This window comes from Sus scrofa, chromosome 6 (assembly GCF_054392235.1).
Source record: "Sus scrofa isolate SSC_HxYL_T2T_F1_AM1 chromosome 6, Sscrofa_HxYL_maternal_Yorkshire_Landrace_v2.0, whole genome shotgun sequence".
In the NCBI taxonomy this organism is placed as follows: Eukaryota; Metazoa; Chordata; class Mammalia; order Artiodactyla; family Suidae; genus Sus; species Sus scrofa.
The window spans coordinates 65,029,866-65,046,267 of NC_139388.1; the positions used below are offsets into that span (position 1 = coordinate 65,029,866).

The 16,402-nt window shown below is 46.1% G+C and overlaps 1 protein-coding gene and 1 long non-coding RNA gene across 3 annotated transcripts in view; one reads left to right on the forward strand and one right to left on the reverse strand.

Annotated features, from left to right (window-relative positions):
• Positions 1–179: 179 nt before the first annotated feature.
• The window catches only part of ZNF471 (zinc finger protein 471), a 42,834-nt gene continuing 26,611 nt past the window's right edge, over positions 180–16,402 (forward strand). Inside the window, exons 1-5 of one of the 2 annotated variants that reach the window (XM_084962201.1) lie at positions 180–230; positions 4,356–4,428; positions 4,690–4,793; positions 5,812–5,938; positions 8,839–9,889. In XM_084962201.1, the coding sequence (XP_084818327.1) occupies positions 4,398–4,428; positions 4,690–4,793; positions 5,812–5,938; positions 8,839–9,889 (1,313 nt within the window). In that variant the 5' untranslated portion in view covers positions 180–230; positions 4,356–4,397. Of the gene's footprint in view, positions 579–3,764; positions 4,429–4,689; positions 4,794–5,811; positions 5,939–8,838; positions 11,470–16,402 lie in introns of those variants that run through there. The other variant, XM_084962200.1, reaches the window with a different exon arrangement.
• Positions 8,678–15,374, reverse strand: LOC146402496 (uncharacterized). The gene is made up of 2 exons (XR_014806786.1): positions 14,211–15,374; positions 8,678–13,153 (listed from the first exon to the last, which is right to left on the reverse strand). It is a non-coding gene; the product is annotated as an uncharacterized LOC146402496 (long non-coding RNA).

Genomic DNA, 16,402 nt, shown 5'->3' on the forward strand with positions numbered 1-16,402 from the left:
GGGTCTTGGAGAATAGGACGCGCTTGCGTACTGGTGTCCGTGGAGGCGCGGCCTCAGCGCGATACGTCTCTGGGGGGCGGAAGGCGTCGCGAGTGACAGACACGCATGCGCACTCCGTCCCTGGGGGGCGTGGCTTCGCGTCCACTGGAGCCGAAGAGGGCGGGCTGCGCAGGCGCATAGAGTACGTCGCCGCCGATTTCTGGAGAGACGGAAGCGTTTGGGGTTACCTGGTAAGACTTCCCGGTCGGTGGAGGGGGAGGGGGCCTTCCGAGAGTGCCAGCTGGGAGTGGTCGCTGGAGACCTGTGTGCCCGGGCTGCCAGAATCCGTGTGTCTGGCGGCCTGTTCTGAATAGTCGTTTGTCCGTATGGCTATGGGATTTGCTTCGCATCTCTGGGTGTTGCCTGACAACTCTTCTGAGCCCTGAAAAGGCTGTGTGACTTTTTGCTAATCATTTAATTTTTCGGAACTTCACTTCGTTCATATATAAAATGGTATTACTAGAACAGGTTCGTTTGCCTGGTGCTGAGACCTTGGCCCACGTTGACCCTGCCTGCGGGGCCTTCACGCTGTGTTCCCAGTTTATTGTTTGTAGAAAAAAAAGGCTCTAGTCTCTTAGGCCTTCCCAGAGTCCGAAGGAGCAGGTACAAGTAGTTACTAATTACAGAAGTGAGGGCATGCAGAAACAAATGACAAGCAGTCAAGCAAGAAGAGGAGTAATAGTTTAGACAGTAGTTCACTGATAAAATCCGTGAGTCTTAGTTCCTCCTCAAAAGACACGCATAGGAGTTCCCATCGTGGCTCAGTGGTTAACGAATCCGACCAGGAACCATGAGGTTGTGGTTCGATCCCTGGCCTTGCTCAGTGGGTTAAGGATCCAGCGTTGCCGTGAGCTGTGGTGTAGGTCGCAGACGCGGCTTGGATCCCAAGTTGCTATGGCTCTGGTGTAGGCTGGTGGCTACAGCTCCAATTGGACCCCCTAGCCTGGGAACCTCCATATGCCGCGGGAGCGGCCCTAGAAAAGGCAAAAAGACAAAAAAAAAAAAAAAAAAAAGAGACACGCATAAAAACCTGACCCATACCTTTGAGTTGTTCTGCAGAAACTAAGACCCCCACCTTGGCAAAGGATGGTGACTACATGCTGACAAGAAGAACCAGAAAGTTGATGTTGACGCCCCACATAACACCTGGTACCTCACCACCGGCCAATCAGAAGAATGTCCACAAGCTGAAATCGTTCACCCCCACCTTTACCCTAATGTTGCCTTTACACTCCTGCCAGAAAGTCACTGGGGAGCTTGGGTCTTTTGAGCATTAGCTTCCCATTCTTCTTGCTTGGTGCCCTGAAATAAATAATGTACTTTCTTTCCTTCACCACAACTCTGTATCAATAGATTGGTTTTGCTCTGCATTGGGCAATTGGACTACAGTTGAGTTGGGTAATAACCTTGGTTCAAATGTACTGCAGAGAACCAGTGACCTTGAGAAAAGTGCCTACCATGCAGGCCTTCTCTCTCCTCAATATATTCCTTGATCCACCTGAGGATTCTTTTTCCCAACCCAGAAACTCTCCAGCAGTTCTTGCTTTCCTGGGGGGACTCTGGTTACATAGGCCCATTTCCATTCACCCCTCAAGTGTCCAGTGTTCTTCCTCTTGACCATTCATTATACCTTCAGAAAATTTTGTTTAGCAAATCAAATTGACAGCAGTGTTTTATGAAGGATTTTGATGAACCAAAGGACATACCTTGAGGGGAACCCAGGATGGTGGAGTATCTGGAAACTACGTCTCATGAGAAGAGATCGGAAAACCTGTGTATGTTTGCCTGGAGAAGAGATAATTGCAGAATAGTGTGAAAGTGTGTCTCTGGGTAAAAGGAATTTAATTGCAGCTTTTTTTCCTATGAGCTCTAGAAATAGAACCAAGTAGAAATAAGAGAGTAGCAGATTCAGACTAAAGTACTTTTAACAAATGGCAATAGCAAAACTGAATACGCCGCTTCCCAGTAGGGTAATCAGTGGGTTACATGGATGGTGATGATGATTGCGACTTTATTTTTTGCCGTATCTTCAGGCTTTTAAAAAATGGTGAGGAGTTCCTGTCATGGCTCAGCAGAAATGAATCTGACTAGCATCCATGAAGACACATGTTCAGTCCCTGGCCTCACTCAGTGGATTAAGGATCCGGCATTGCTGTGAGCTGAGGTGTAGGTCGCAGATGCGGCTCAGACCTGGCATTGCTGTGACTGTGGCAAAGGCCAGCAGCTACAGTTCCGATTCGACCCCTAGCCTGGGAACCTACATATGCCACAAGTGCAGCCCTAAAAAGTAAAAATAATAATAATAATAAAAATAAATAAATAAATGAAAATAAAAAATGGTGAAAGATTGAATTCCCATTGTGGCTCAGTGGGTTAAGAACCTGACTAAAATCCGTGAGGATTTGGGTTTGATCCCTGGCCGCGCTCAGTGGTTTAAGGATCTGACATTGCCACCAGCTGCAGCTTGGGTTGCAGATGCAGCTTGGATCTGGCATTGTTGTGGCTGTGTCATAGGCCGGCAGATGCAGTTCCTATTTGACCCCTAGCCTGGGAACTTCCATATGCTGCGAGTATGGCCCTAAAAAGAAAAAAAATAAGATATCACTTACTCACCTATTGGCTTTTTTCTAATTTAACGAACTCTTCAACCCCTGTACTTTTTTTTTTTTTTTTTTTTTTTTTTGTCTTTTTGCCATTTCTTGGGCCGCTCCCGCGGCATATGGGAGGTTCCCAGGCTAGGGGTCTAATGGGAGCTGTAGCTGTCAGCCTACACCAGAGCCACAGCAACTTGGGATCCAAGCCGCTTCTGCGACCTACACCACAGCCCACGGCAACACCGGATCGTTAACCCACTGAGCAAGGGCAGGGATCGAACCTGCAACCTCATGGTTCCTAGTTGGATTCGTTAACCACTGCGCCACGACGGGAACTCCCCTCCTGTACTTTTTTTGTTCCAGGATTCAAACCACATTGCATTTACTTGTCATGTCTTCTTAGTTTCCTCCAATGTATGATGTTTTATTCTTTTTCTTTGAAGATCTTGAAACTTTTTTGTTTGTTTTGTCTTTTTAGGGCCACGCATGTGGCACATGGAGGTTCCCAGGCTAGGAGTCCAGTCGGAGCTGTAGCCGCTGGCCTATACCACAGCCACAGCAATGCGAGATCCAAGCCAGGTCTGCAGCCTATACCACAGCTCATGGCAACATGGGATCCTTAACTCACTGAGCAAGGCCCCACCCTCATGGATGCTAGTGGGGTTCATCACTGCTGAGCTACAGCAGGAACTCCCTGTAAAGTTATTGTTTTTAGTCTTTGTAACTAGTAAGTCTCCTGAGGTAGTCTGAGACTGCAAGTATCCTTTTTCTCAACTTATTTTCACCCATTAAATTCATCATGCCTTCTCACCTGCAACAGTGATTTTTGTTAGGCTTACCTAATACTGAATTTCCTTTTCTCTTACTCCTTATACATCTATTAATTGGTGTGCTGTAAAGAAAAGCTATCTCTTCTCCACTTAATGAATTTACTCAGTTCTTTATATCAGAATGGGCTCATGGCTAATCAGTTTATTCTGTGGGTTATAAGCTAATGTTATAACTATTTATTTTGTCCAGGTTGTCCCTGGTTTAGCCACCGGGAGCATCCTCAAGTTGACTTCTGTGTGTTTTATTTATTTATTTATTTTCCTTTGTAGGGCTGCACCCGTGGCGTATGGAAGTTCCCAGGCTGGGGGTCAGATTGGAGCTGCAGCTGCTGGCCTGTACCACAGCCACAGCAATGCCAGATCTGAGCTGCATCTGAGACCTATACCTCAGCTCATGGCAACACCAGATCCTTAACCCGCCGAGCAGGGCCAGGAATTGAATCTGCATCCTCATGGGTATTGGTTGGGTTCCTCACTGCTGAGCCTCAGTGGGAACTCCATGTACATTTTCTGTTAAATTTATTTCTAAGTATGGTATCTTCTTTGTTGTCCCTGGGAATGGTTTTTTCCCCTGCCATTATGTCCTTTCTTTATTGTTTCCATTTACATCGGATATTTATTTGTATAGCAGTAATTATTACTAGTATAGATTAATTCTTCATCTTGCTACTTTGCTGGATTCTTCTGTTTTCATTTGTTCTCCTTGTCCTATTAAATCCCATTTCACTGATGAAAGTGACATCAAGCACCTCTTCTCGTGCTTATTACCTATGCTGATAAGTCTTTAAAGCATTATTTGAATTTTTGTGGAAGGAGGAATTTCTACACTAGTGATGCCAGGAGCTGAAAAAGTAGGCCTGGTCTCTCTTATCTGTCCTCTTTCCTTCCCCAGCTCTGACTTCTCTGGATTCTGCCCTTTTCCAGACAAAAAGGAATGGCTGCTTCAGCCCTGTCGGAGCGTGAAGGTAACACATGTAAAGCACTCAGAACAGTCATTTCTGTGATGATTGTCATTATTGTCAATGAAGATTTTGTGGAACAGGTGTGCAGACATCACAGTAGGCACTCTCACAACTGCAGGAACCAGTCGTGCTCATAAAAAGGAGTTGGGTTTGGGCACTGCAGTGCACTCTGTTTTGATGTTTTACTGGTGGGGGGGGAGTAGTAGATAAGAGGGAATGACAACAGATTTAAGGCTTTTTTTTTTTTTTTTTTTTTTTGGATAGTTCCTTCCTTTTCCTCAGCTCTGTATTCACAGGACGTCATTCCTCAAGAGAAAGACCCCATGAAGGGGAGCATGACCACTGGACCTCTAGATGGCACCGCACGGGTGAGTTATGGTTTCCTTCCTTCCTCCCTCCCTCCCTCCCTCCCTTCCTTCCTTCCTTCCTTCTTCCTTTCCTGCAATGAGACCCAAAAGGATAAAGTCATCTGGTAAAATGGAGAGCCTCATGAATACCAGATGATCAAGTGCCCCCAGCTTTAATCCCACATCTAAGGATAAATTTAAGAAGTAAGGGGAGTTCCCACTGTGGCTCAGTGGAAACAAATCCAACTAGTAGCCACAAGGTTGTGGGTTCAATCCCTTGCCTTGCTTAGTGGGTTAAGGATCCGATGCTGCCATGAGCTGTGGTGTAGGTTGCAGTCGTGGCTCGGATCTGGTGTTGCTGTGGCTGTGGCATAGGCCGGTGGCTACAGCTCCGATTGGACCCCTATCCTGGGAACCTCCATATGCTGTGGGTGTGGCCCTAAAATGCAAATAAATAAATAAATAAATAAATAAGAAGGAGTGAGAGGAGTTCCCATTGTGGCTCAGCAGGCTAAGAACCCAACTCGTATCCATGAGGATGCAGGTTCGATCCCTGGCCTTGATCACTGGGTTAAGGATCAGGCGTTGCTGCACCTTTGCAGTATAGGTTGCAGATGTGACTTGGATCTGGCATTGCTGTGGCTCTGATGTAGGCTGGCAGCTGCAGCTCCAATTTGACCCCTAGCGTGGAAACTTCCATATGCCGCAGGTGTGGCCCCAAAAGCGCGCGCGCGCGCACACACACACATGCACACACGCACAAATCCTTATTTCCAGAAAAAGTTCCTGGGATCCTTTCCTCAAACAGGGCCCACAACCAGTTTTAACAATTTGAATGAGAAGATAGGCTACTTCTTATCCGAAGAGTTGGTTTTCACTGTCTATACATATTTATGTTTATTTGGCAAAACAAAAACCAAAAAACCCTCTGGATCCTTTGGTACCCACCATAACACCCATGCAGTATGTGCTTTTTTTTAGCCAGGACTTTGCCCTTCTCCCTAGGGCCTTGTGAGTAAGAAAGTGTTTGCCATTTCAGCAATCAGTGACATTCCAAGATGTGGCCATCAGCTTCTCCCAAGAAGAGTGGGCATTCCTGGTCCCCAGTCAGAGAGAACTGTACACTGCCGTGATGTCGGAGACTTACCAGAACCTGGTCTGGGTGGGTAAGTGCAGCCCTGAATTCAGCCGCTGTTTTCTGCTGTTGCCTTCTGTTGGAAATCTCTGAGGGAGCTACTGTGGCCTTTTGCTTTATTTTTTTGTTCCACATCCCATGAAAAGCTCATTAGAAGTGGACAACTTCCTCTTTCCCATCCTTCAAAAACCTTTAAACTTTGGCCTTTGTTTTGGCCTCACCTGTGGCATGCTGAAGTTCCTGGGCCAGGGATCAAATCCTCACCACAGCACTGACCTGAGCCACTGCAGTGACACCAGATCTTTAACCCAGAGGAACTACAGGGGAGTTCCTGCCTGGCCATTCTTTTTTATTTAATTTTTAGGGGCAAACCCACGGCAAACCCAAACCACGGAGGTTCCCAGGATAGGGGTCCAATCGGACCTATAGCTGCCGACCTACAGCACAGCCACAGCAACACAGGATCCAAGCCTTGTCTGTGACCTACACCATAGCTCACAGCAATGCCAGACCCTTAACCCACTGAGCAAGGCTGGGGATTGAACCCACCACCTCATGGTTACTAGTCGGATTCATTTCCGCTGCGCCACAACGGGAACTCCTGGTCATTCTTAAAAGGACTTTTATCCTGGTTCCTGTGGGAGTTAGCTGAACTCTGGAGTGATGATGATATGGATAATTGCCATGTCTTGCTCTTTAAGCAGGCAATTCCGTATCTGAGCTTGATGTAGCTTTCCTGTTGGAGCAACACACACAGCCCTGGGGGGTGAAGGCCGAGGAGACAAACTCTTCACAGGCACATGACTTGGGAACCAAGTAGAAGGAAAGCTGTACATGCAAAAGGCCATCTGCTCCCTGGAGATCCCAGTGTGGCGCAGTGGGTAAAGAATCCAGCGGCAGCGGCTTGGGTTGCTGCTGTGTCTCAGGTTCATCCCCAGCCCGGCACAGTGGGTTAAGGTCATGGTGTTGCCACAGCTGTTGTGTAGGTCACAGCTTTGGCTCAGATTCAATCTCTACAGCTGCTGGCCTACACCACAGCCACAGCCACACCAGATCTGAGCCTCATCTGCCACCTGTACCATGGCTCACAGCAACACTGGATCCTTAACCCACTGAGCGAGACCAGGGATTGAACCTGCAACCTCATGGTTCCTGGTTGGATTCGTTTCCACTGCACCATGCTGGGAACTCTGACCATGGGTTCGAGGTGTTTGGATCTCTCCCTTCAGAGGGCCTCCCTCTGAGCTCCGCAGTGGATCCAACTTTCATCCTCATTGGTCACCCTATTCTCCCATCTTTTTATTTTATTTTACTTTATTTATTTTTTTGTCTTTTTCCCTTTTCTAAGGCCGCTCCCACGGCATATGGAGGTTCCCAGGCTAGGGGTTGAATCGGACCTGTAGCCACCAGCCTACTCCAGAGCCACAGCAACACGGGATCCGAGCCACATCTGTGACCTACACCACAGCTCACGGCAACACCAGATCTTTAGCCCACTGAGCAAGGCCAGGAGTCAAACCTGCAACCTCATGGTTCCTAGTCGGATTTGTTAACCACTGCACCACAATGGGAACTCCCTCTCCCATCTTTTTAAATAATTACCTCCAGCCTCCAAAAGTTTATGATCAGCTTTCAACCTTTCCTCTCTGGATTGATTCTCACCAGCTCACATTTTCTTCATTTCATGAGGCTATTTTCTCAAAAATGTGCTACAACACTCATTTTCTTTACCTATCCAAAAAGTTCTCATTCTGTCCTACAATTAACTGAATTTTTTTTTTTTTTGCTTTTAGGGCCGCACCCATGGCATATAGAGGTTCCCAGGCTAGGAGTCCAGTCAGAGCTACAGCTACTGGCCTACGCCACAGCAACGTGGGATCCGAGCCTCGTCTACAACCTACACCACAGCTCACAGCAATGCTGGATCCTTGACCAAGGATCACTGAGCAAGGCCAGGGATAAAATCCTCATCCTCATGGATTCTAGTCGGGTGTGTTAATCACTGAGCCACGACAGGAACTCCCTGAATAAGTATTTCTGAGAGCTATTCCATTGACAAACATATTCAATCTTTAATTCTGGCCAAGAATGGGAGTTTTCTAAGGAAATAGCCCCCATCAAGGAATATATGGTTTAAGAAGAAAAATTAAGAGACCTTCTTAGACACCCTTGGCAAAACGGGAGCCAAGATTGGAGAATTTCAGACAGGATGACTACTGCATACCCACTGGTGTGGCCAGGGACCAGCACGTCAGCAGTGGATGGCATGAGGTCTGGCCATGTGTGTGTGCAGTTTACCTGTACTGCCTAGACCTGTGCAAGCCCAGTTCTGAGCACACCTCTTGTACCTCATGGAAGATTGCCCAAGTCCACCCCACCTGAGAGCTGGCAGTTTGGGCAGTACCTAGCTGGTGTGGGCAATTTGGGCTACATGAGCTGTGGATGTCTGCCTTAGTCTGTTCAAGCTGCTATAACAGAAACACCTCAGACCAGGTGGCTTAAGCAACAGACTTTTACATCTCATAGTTTTGGGGTCTGGGAAGTGCAAGATCAAGGCACTGGCAGATTCGGTGTCTGGTGAGGGCCCCCTTCTTGGTTCACAGGTGACCATCATCTCACTGTGCCCTCATGCAGTGGGAGGAGTCCCTTTTATGAGGGCACTAATCCCATTTATGAGAGATGAACTTAGATACTTTAAGTGAATATTTATTAATCAACCACACTTCACTCTTTAAAATTTTAAAGTTAAAAAAATAAAATGCATTTCAAGTTTAAAAATAATAATAAATGGATATTTATTTGTTCCTAGCTTTTTTTGTCAGTAGAGTCCTCATACATATATCCTTAAGTACTAGAGCCTTTTTTTAAGGATAGATTCTCAACAGTGGGAATATACACATTTATATTATGTACTTATGTATTCATTTTCAGGAAGCCAGTCAATACAAGAGAGCAAGGAATCGTCTTTAAGTAAGAGCATAAAAGAAGAAACATACCAACATGAAATAGTGACGGAAAAAGCAAGTAGTGTGTTTAAAAAATATAAAAAAGTTTCCCATGCCAGGACTGTCATTCAGCCCAAAACCCTCAAGGAGGAGAAATGCTGCCAGTGCCTTGAGTGTGGGAAATCCTTCAGTCGCCGCTCAACTCTGGTCCAGCATCAGAGGATCCACACAGGAGAGAGACCCTATCAGTGTGGTGAGTGTAGCAAAGCCTTCAACCAGAAGGCCCACCTCACCCAGCACCAGCGCGTCCACACGGGTGAGAAGCCCTACAAATGTGGACAGTGCCGACGGGCCTTCAGCCAGATGACCAACCTCCATCAGCATCAGAGCATCCACACTGGAGTGAAGGTCCATGGGTGCAGCGAGTGTGGGAAGGCCTTCAGCCGCCCCTCAACCCTTGCTGATCACCAGCGAATCCACAGAGGAGAGAAGCCCTTCAAATGCAAGGCCTGCGGCAGAGCGTTCACCCAGAGTGCTCAGCTTATCAGGCACCAGAAGATTCATTCCGCGGACAAGCCCTATGGATGCAGCAGGTGTACCAAGTCCTTCATCCGTCTCTCCTCCCTGATCGAGCATCACAGAACTCACACAGGAGAGAAACCCTATCAGTGTGAGGAGTGCGAGAAGGCCTTCTGCCGCCTCGTGCAGCTCATTCAGCACCGGAGAATCCATACTGGTGAGAAGCCCTACATGTGTAAGGAGTGTGGGAGAGCCTTTACCTGTAGATCCCATTTCGTTGTTCACCAGAGGAGTCACACGGGAGAGAGACCCTACGCATGTCCCGTGTGTGGGAAAACCTTCAGTAGCCACTCTTCCCTTGTTACGCATGACAGGACTCACAGTGGTGTGAAGCCATTCGGGTGTCATGTGTGTGGGAAGGCCTTTAACACGTCCTCCTCACTCTGCCAGCATAAGAGAATTCATACTGGGGAAAAGCCCTTCAGTTGCCACAAATGTGGGAGACCCTTCAGGTGCAGGTCACACCTTACTCGACATCAGCGAATTCATGCAGGAGAATATTGACAACAGCCCACTGGACTTGAAAATGTTACAATTCCAATTATTTAACTATCAGTCAAGATCTTGGTAACAAACACCCTTGGTTGACTCTGACTCTCTTAGAAAAGCAGCTCATTCTTAAGGTCTTGAGAGCTCACTGAGTGGATGGGAGGGATGGCGGTGAACCCACTTTTGGAAACAGGAAGAAGCAAAACAAACTGTGTTTAAGAGCAGAACATGAAGGAGTTCCCTTGTGGCTCAGTGGATTGGATTAAGGACCTGAAGTCATCATTGCTGCAGCTCAGGTCACTGCTGTGATACAGCTTTGATCCCTGGCCAAGGATCTTCTGCATGCTGCAGGCATGGCCAAAATAAGTAAAATAAACAAATAAAAATACCAAAAAAGGTAACAACAAGAAAAATATATATCTATGTATATTGGATTACAAAGGAAGAGATAAACCTGTTTTTCTTCTTCTTGGTAAAGCATTTTATAAGGTAGTATCATCAGTTTGAGTCCTACCATGAACATCCTCTTCAGTTTTGTGACCAGTGCCTACTGTCACGTTTTACTACACCTATGCCCTTTTTCTTTTCTCTTTTTCACACGGCCCATCAGCTTCGAGTAACGTACTGCGTAATAATGGGGGTTCGATCCCTGGCCTTTTAACTTCTACATGCTGGAGGGCACAGCCAAAAAAACAAAGGCGAGAGAGAGCAGAAACCACTGTCCTGCGATATGGAGAGCTCTGGTCTTCTGCTCCTACATGTCCCACACAGCTGCCATCACTAACAAACTGGCCCTCAGTCTCTGTCACCTCACTCCCAATGCCCTGAAGCCAAGTTTCCAGTGTGGGCATCCTGACAGCTGAAGACAAGGCCAAGAGATCTCTCTTGAGTTTTGCTTCTGTCCTGGTGGGAGAGAAACCATATGCTACAAAGTTCAAACACGACAGGGAACTCTCCTCAAATGGGAGGGCCTTGGACATTGCACATCATGAAAAAACAAGCAGCTATGACTTAATGCTTTGCATCCTAAAAATGGTCCCCAGATATGGTCCCATATTTAGCTTTGAGTTACCTGACCAGTGTTCTTTCCTGAATTTTCTTCCACACTTCCCACAGCTGCTATATTTTAAAGATCTCATCACTGTGTCTGTTGCCTTTGAACAGGAATAGAGAGACTGACACAAAGGAATAGCACCAGATGGATGGAAGGGGTTTCATAGATGTTAGGGGATGTTCCTAAACTGAGCACACAGGATTTTTTTTCTTGAATTCCTATTAAACTCGGATATAAGAGCATTTTTTAAAATGCATGCACCAGTTTAGAGCAAAAAATAATAATAAGCTCACCAGTCAAGCTAAGATGGAGATTATTCCAGCACTTTAGAATCCAGGGAGTGTCCTTGAAACACTATTTCTCTCATACCTCAGTACCTCGGGTTACCAGTTCTTTAGCTTTTCACTATTGTTTTATCACCTGTGGATGTAAACCTAAATGGGATGTCTATTTTTTTCTTGGTTTTGAACCTGAAATAAAGGGAATCACACCAAACCCTTTGACAACTTTCATCTTAAACTGCCTTTGAGATTCATATATACATTTAAATGAGGTTCCCCTTTGACATCGCCACACCCTACAAACATAGCAACAGATGTCACTTGGGTTGGTGGTTTCTAAGTTTTTGCCTTGAGTCCAAGGAGAATCTTCTCCATGTCTTCTGGCCCATTCACAAGGCTCTCTCCAGGGGAGAGAGCCAGCTTGGACTGCTGGAGGCTGTGCACATTCACTAAGCAATTTTTCCAGGTCCTTGTACCACTAAGTGAGCTATATTCATCCATAGCAAGATCTTTGCCATGGAAACAGTTCCTACAGCTGGTTACATTCTAAGAAATCCACGTGGCCTCAACAGTAAACAAGGCTTCAATGACAGCAAACAAGGTCTTGATGAGTGAGCCCCAACACTTGAGTTGTGTGGTCTGGCACAGACTTTCCTCTTACTCAGATACATCTTAGGCATTGCTTCAGGTGCCATTAAGACAGTCAAATTAGGGAGTTCCTGTTATGGCTCAGTGGTTAATGAATCTGACTAGGAGCCATGAGTTTGTGGGTTCGATCCCTGACCTCGATCAGTGGGTTAAGGATCCGGTGTTGCCGTGAGCTGTGGTGTAGGTCCCAGATACGGATTGGATCCCGTGCTGCTGTGGCTCTGGCATAGGCTGGTGGCTACAGCTCTGATTAGACCCCTAGCCTGGGAACCTCCATATGCCGCAGGTCCAGCCCTAAAAAGACAAAAGACAAAAAAAAAAAAAAAAGTCACATTAGCACATACACCCCCAGCTTCCTGATTTCAGTATCATGACATTGCCTTACTTTCCCTTCATTAAAAGACTCTTCCAAATGAGTGGTCATCTAATTTAAATTCTGCACAAAGGGCGGGGAGTTGGGTTTTACAGAGTTCAAATTGCACGTACACCTCCAGGGCAGACGAGCCTTACAAGAAAATAAATGACGTTTAAAGGGAAGGAATCCACTACTGAATGGTTTTGAGATCCAGAAAGGTTCTCAGAGAAATGTTACTGGGCTCGGCTTCGAAAAATGAACAGGCTTTTTCAAAGGCAAGTTGAATAAGTACCTTCAAATCAAGGGGAAAGGCCGGAAAACTCAAGGTGCTTGTGAAGACCAAGATCCCTGGGTTTAGCTCCCCCATAGATTGTGGGTTCTATTTAATCCTCTCAGGCCACGTGTCTTGCCCCCGTCCCTGCTTTACTTTTCTCCCCAACCCTTAGTTTGCTCATTTATAATGCTACATATTTGTTTATTGTGCATCTATTCAGTGCCAGAATGTGATGTCCATGAGGAAAAGAATTTTTTCCAGTCTAGAAAGGTGGCTTAGATGTTGTAGGTCATTGCTAGATACTTATCAGTAAATGAATAAATAAATGAATGGAAGCCTTAATAACTCCTTGACTTGGACTCAGGGTTTTATGCAGTTCTGCTGAAAGAATCTCATATACTGTTTGAAGCCTTAGGGTTGTGATTGCTATAACTCAGATTTATGTGTATTTATTTATTTATTTCGTCCTTTGTCTGTTGAGGGCCACACCTGCAGCATATAGAGGTTGCCAGACTAGGGGTCTAATCAGAGCTACAGCTGCCAGCCTGCACCACAGCCACAGCAACACCCAATCCAAACCACATCTGTGACCTACACAACAGTTCACAGCAACGCCAGATCCTTAACCCACTGAGGGAGGCCAGGGATCGAACCCTCAACTTCATGGTTCCTAGTCGGATTTGTTTCTGCTATACCACAACGGGAACTCCTGCTATAATCCAGATTTAGACAGTGGTCCCCATGGCTTGCTTAGCTACACTGATAATTCAATTTATACCCATTTTGCATAGCTTATGTGATATGGAGAACATTACATGAAAAAGACTGAGATTGTTATTGGAATAGGCACCTCTGTCAGGATTCAGGATCTGGAGAGATTTCAACTGCAGTGTTTTAACTGGTCTTTATCTGGAGGAACCCAGCCCCTCCTGGCCCGACCCACTGCTTGTCTGTCTGGTAGCCAGAAACTATAAGATGTCCACAGTTTGAATTGTGGAAAGATAATAGGAAGATATGAAAGACACTCAAGACTCATTCAGAGCATTCTTAAGATTTCTCATCCTAAGCAAGAAAATGCTTGTGAACATGGATTTGGAGGTGCTTATCCAAACCAAGTAGATCAAACTTGTGGTTTAGCAAAGTGTGTTGACATATATTAAATCAGGAGAGGTTATTAAAATTTCTAGAACGACTGGTGTAGACCTGTCCTAAAAATCTATAGCACAGTAAGGGACATCTTTGTGCCAGAAAGAAGAAAACTCTAATTCAAAAAGACACACCCCAATGTTCACAGTAGCACTATTTACAATAGCCAAGACATGGAGGCAACCTAAATGTCCATTGACAGATGAGGGATAAAGAAGATGTGGTATATATAGAATGCCATCTAAGAATCCACATAGAACCGGGAGAGGGTTGTAGATTAGTCCACTAAAGACTGCTCTCGGGGAGTTCCCGTCGTGGCTCAGTGGTTAACGAATCCAACTAGGAACCATGAAGTTGTGGGTTTGATCCCTGTCCTCGCTCAATGGGTTAAGGATCTGGCGTTGCCGTGAGCTGTGGTGTAGGTTGCAGACGTGGCTCAGATCCCACATTGCTGTGGCTGTGGCGTAGGCCAGCAGCTATAGCTCCAATTCGACCCTTAGCCTGGGAACCTCCACATGCCGAGGGAGCAGACCTAGAAAAGGCAAAAAGACAAACAAACAAACAAAAAAACTGCTCCCCTCACCCCTGTGTTACATTCAGCCAAAAAAAAAAAAGAGGGAGTTCCTGTTGTGGCTCAGTGGTTAATGAATCAGACTAGGAACCATGAGGTTGCGGTTCGATCCCTGGCCTTGCTCAGTGGGTTAAGGATCCGGCGTTTCCGTGAGCTGTTGTGTAGGTTGCAGACGAGGCTTGGATCCTGCGTTGCTGTGGCTCTGGCGTAGGCCTGTGGCTACAGCTCTGATTCGACCCCTAGGAACCTCCATATGCCGTGGGAGCAGCCCAAGAAATGGCAAAAAAGACAAAAAAAAAAAAAAATAACTAATGGCATTTGCAGCAACGTGGATGGAGGAGATTATCAAACTAAGTGAAGTCAGCCAGAGAAAGACAAATACCATATGATATCACTTATATGTGGAATCTTAGATAATTATACAAAGGGAGTCCCCACTGTGATGCAGTGGGTTAAAGATCTCGTGTGGCTACAGCTGGGGCTCAGATTCCATCTCTGAAACAGGAACTTCCATATGCTGCAGGTGCAGTCAAAAAAAAATAGGATACAAATGAACTTATTTACAAAACAGAAACATACAGACATAGAAACCATATTTATGGTTACCAAAGGGAAGGAGGGGGAGGGATGAATTAGGAGTTTGGGTTGACATAAATACACTACTAGATATAAAATAGATAACCAACAAAGACCTACTGTATAGCACAGGGAACTGTATTCAATATCTTGTGATAACCTGTAATAGAAAAGAATTTGAAAAAGAATAAGTTTTTATATGTGTATACCTAAATTCCTGTGCTGTACACCTGAAACTAACGCAACATTGTGAATCAATTATACAAAAAAGGAGGGAGAGGAGTTCCCGTTGTGGCACAGTGGTTAACGCATCAGACTAGGAACCTTGAGGTTGCGGGTTCGATCCCTGCCCTTGCTCAGTGGGTTAACGATCTGGCGTTGCCATGAGCTGTGGCGTAGATCGCAGACGAGTCTCGGATCCTGCCTTGCTGTGGCTCTGGCGTAGGCTTGGCAGTTACAGCTCTGATTAGACCCCTAGCCTGGGAATCTCCATGTGCCGCAAGAGCAGCTCAAGAAAAGACAAAAAAAAAAAAAAAAAAAAAAAAAAAAAAAAAAAAAAAACAGAGGAAAGAAGGAAAGGGGAGTTCCTGGTGTGGCTCAGCAGGTGAAGGACCCAAGTCGTATCCATGAGGACACAGGTTCCATCCCTGGCCTCACTTGGTGGGTTAAGGATCTGGCATTGCTGCAAGATGCAGCATAGGTCACGGATGCAGCTTGGGTACTGAGTTGCCGTGGCCATGGTGCAAGCCAGTGGCTGCAGGTCGGATTCACCCCCTAGCCAGGGAACTTCCATTGCAGCAGGAGAGGGAGGGAGGGAGGAAAAAAGAGAGTGAGAGAAAGGAAGAAAAGAAAGGATTCAATTTTTCTAGGGGATTTTTGGCATATTCCATATGTTGTTCTACAAAGGACAGTCATTTATTTTTTGCCCCCCCCCTTTTTTTTCTGTCTTTTTAGGGCCACACCTGAGGCATATGGAGGTTCCCAGGCAAGGGGTGGAATCGGAGCTGCAGCTGCCAGCCTACGCAACAGCCACAGCAACGCCAGATCCAAGCTGCCTCTGTGACCTGCACCACAGCTCACAGCAACACTGGATCCTTAAGCCACTGAGTGAGGCCAGGGATCGAACCTGCATCCTCATGGTTCCTAGTCAGATTTGTTTCTGCTGAGAGAGACAGGAACTCCAGTCATGTCTTCTTCAAATAAAGACAGTTTTACTTGGTCTTTCCGCCTAATGTAATTTATTTATTTTTCCTGGCCTTACTGCACTGGCTGGAGCCTCTGATAGAGAATTAAGTAGAGGAAGTGAGACCAGATATCTTTGCTCTGTTCCTGATTTTAGGGGGAAAGAATCCATATTAGCTTGTTTTGAAAATGTTTTTTTATTAGGTTGAGGAGGTTCCTTTCTTTCCTAGTTTGCTGAGAGGATTTTTGTTGTTGTTCTCCTTTCTACACCCGCACCTGCGGCATATGGAGGTTCCCAGACTAGAGGTCAAGTCAGACCTACAGCTGCTGGCCTACACCACAGCCACAGCCACGCCAGATCCTTAACCCACTGAGCAAGGCCAGGGATCGAACCC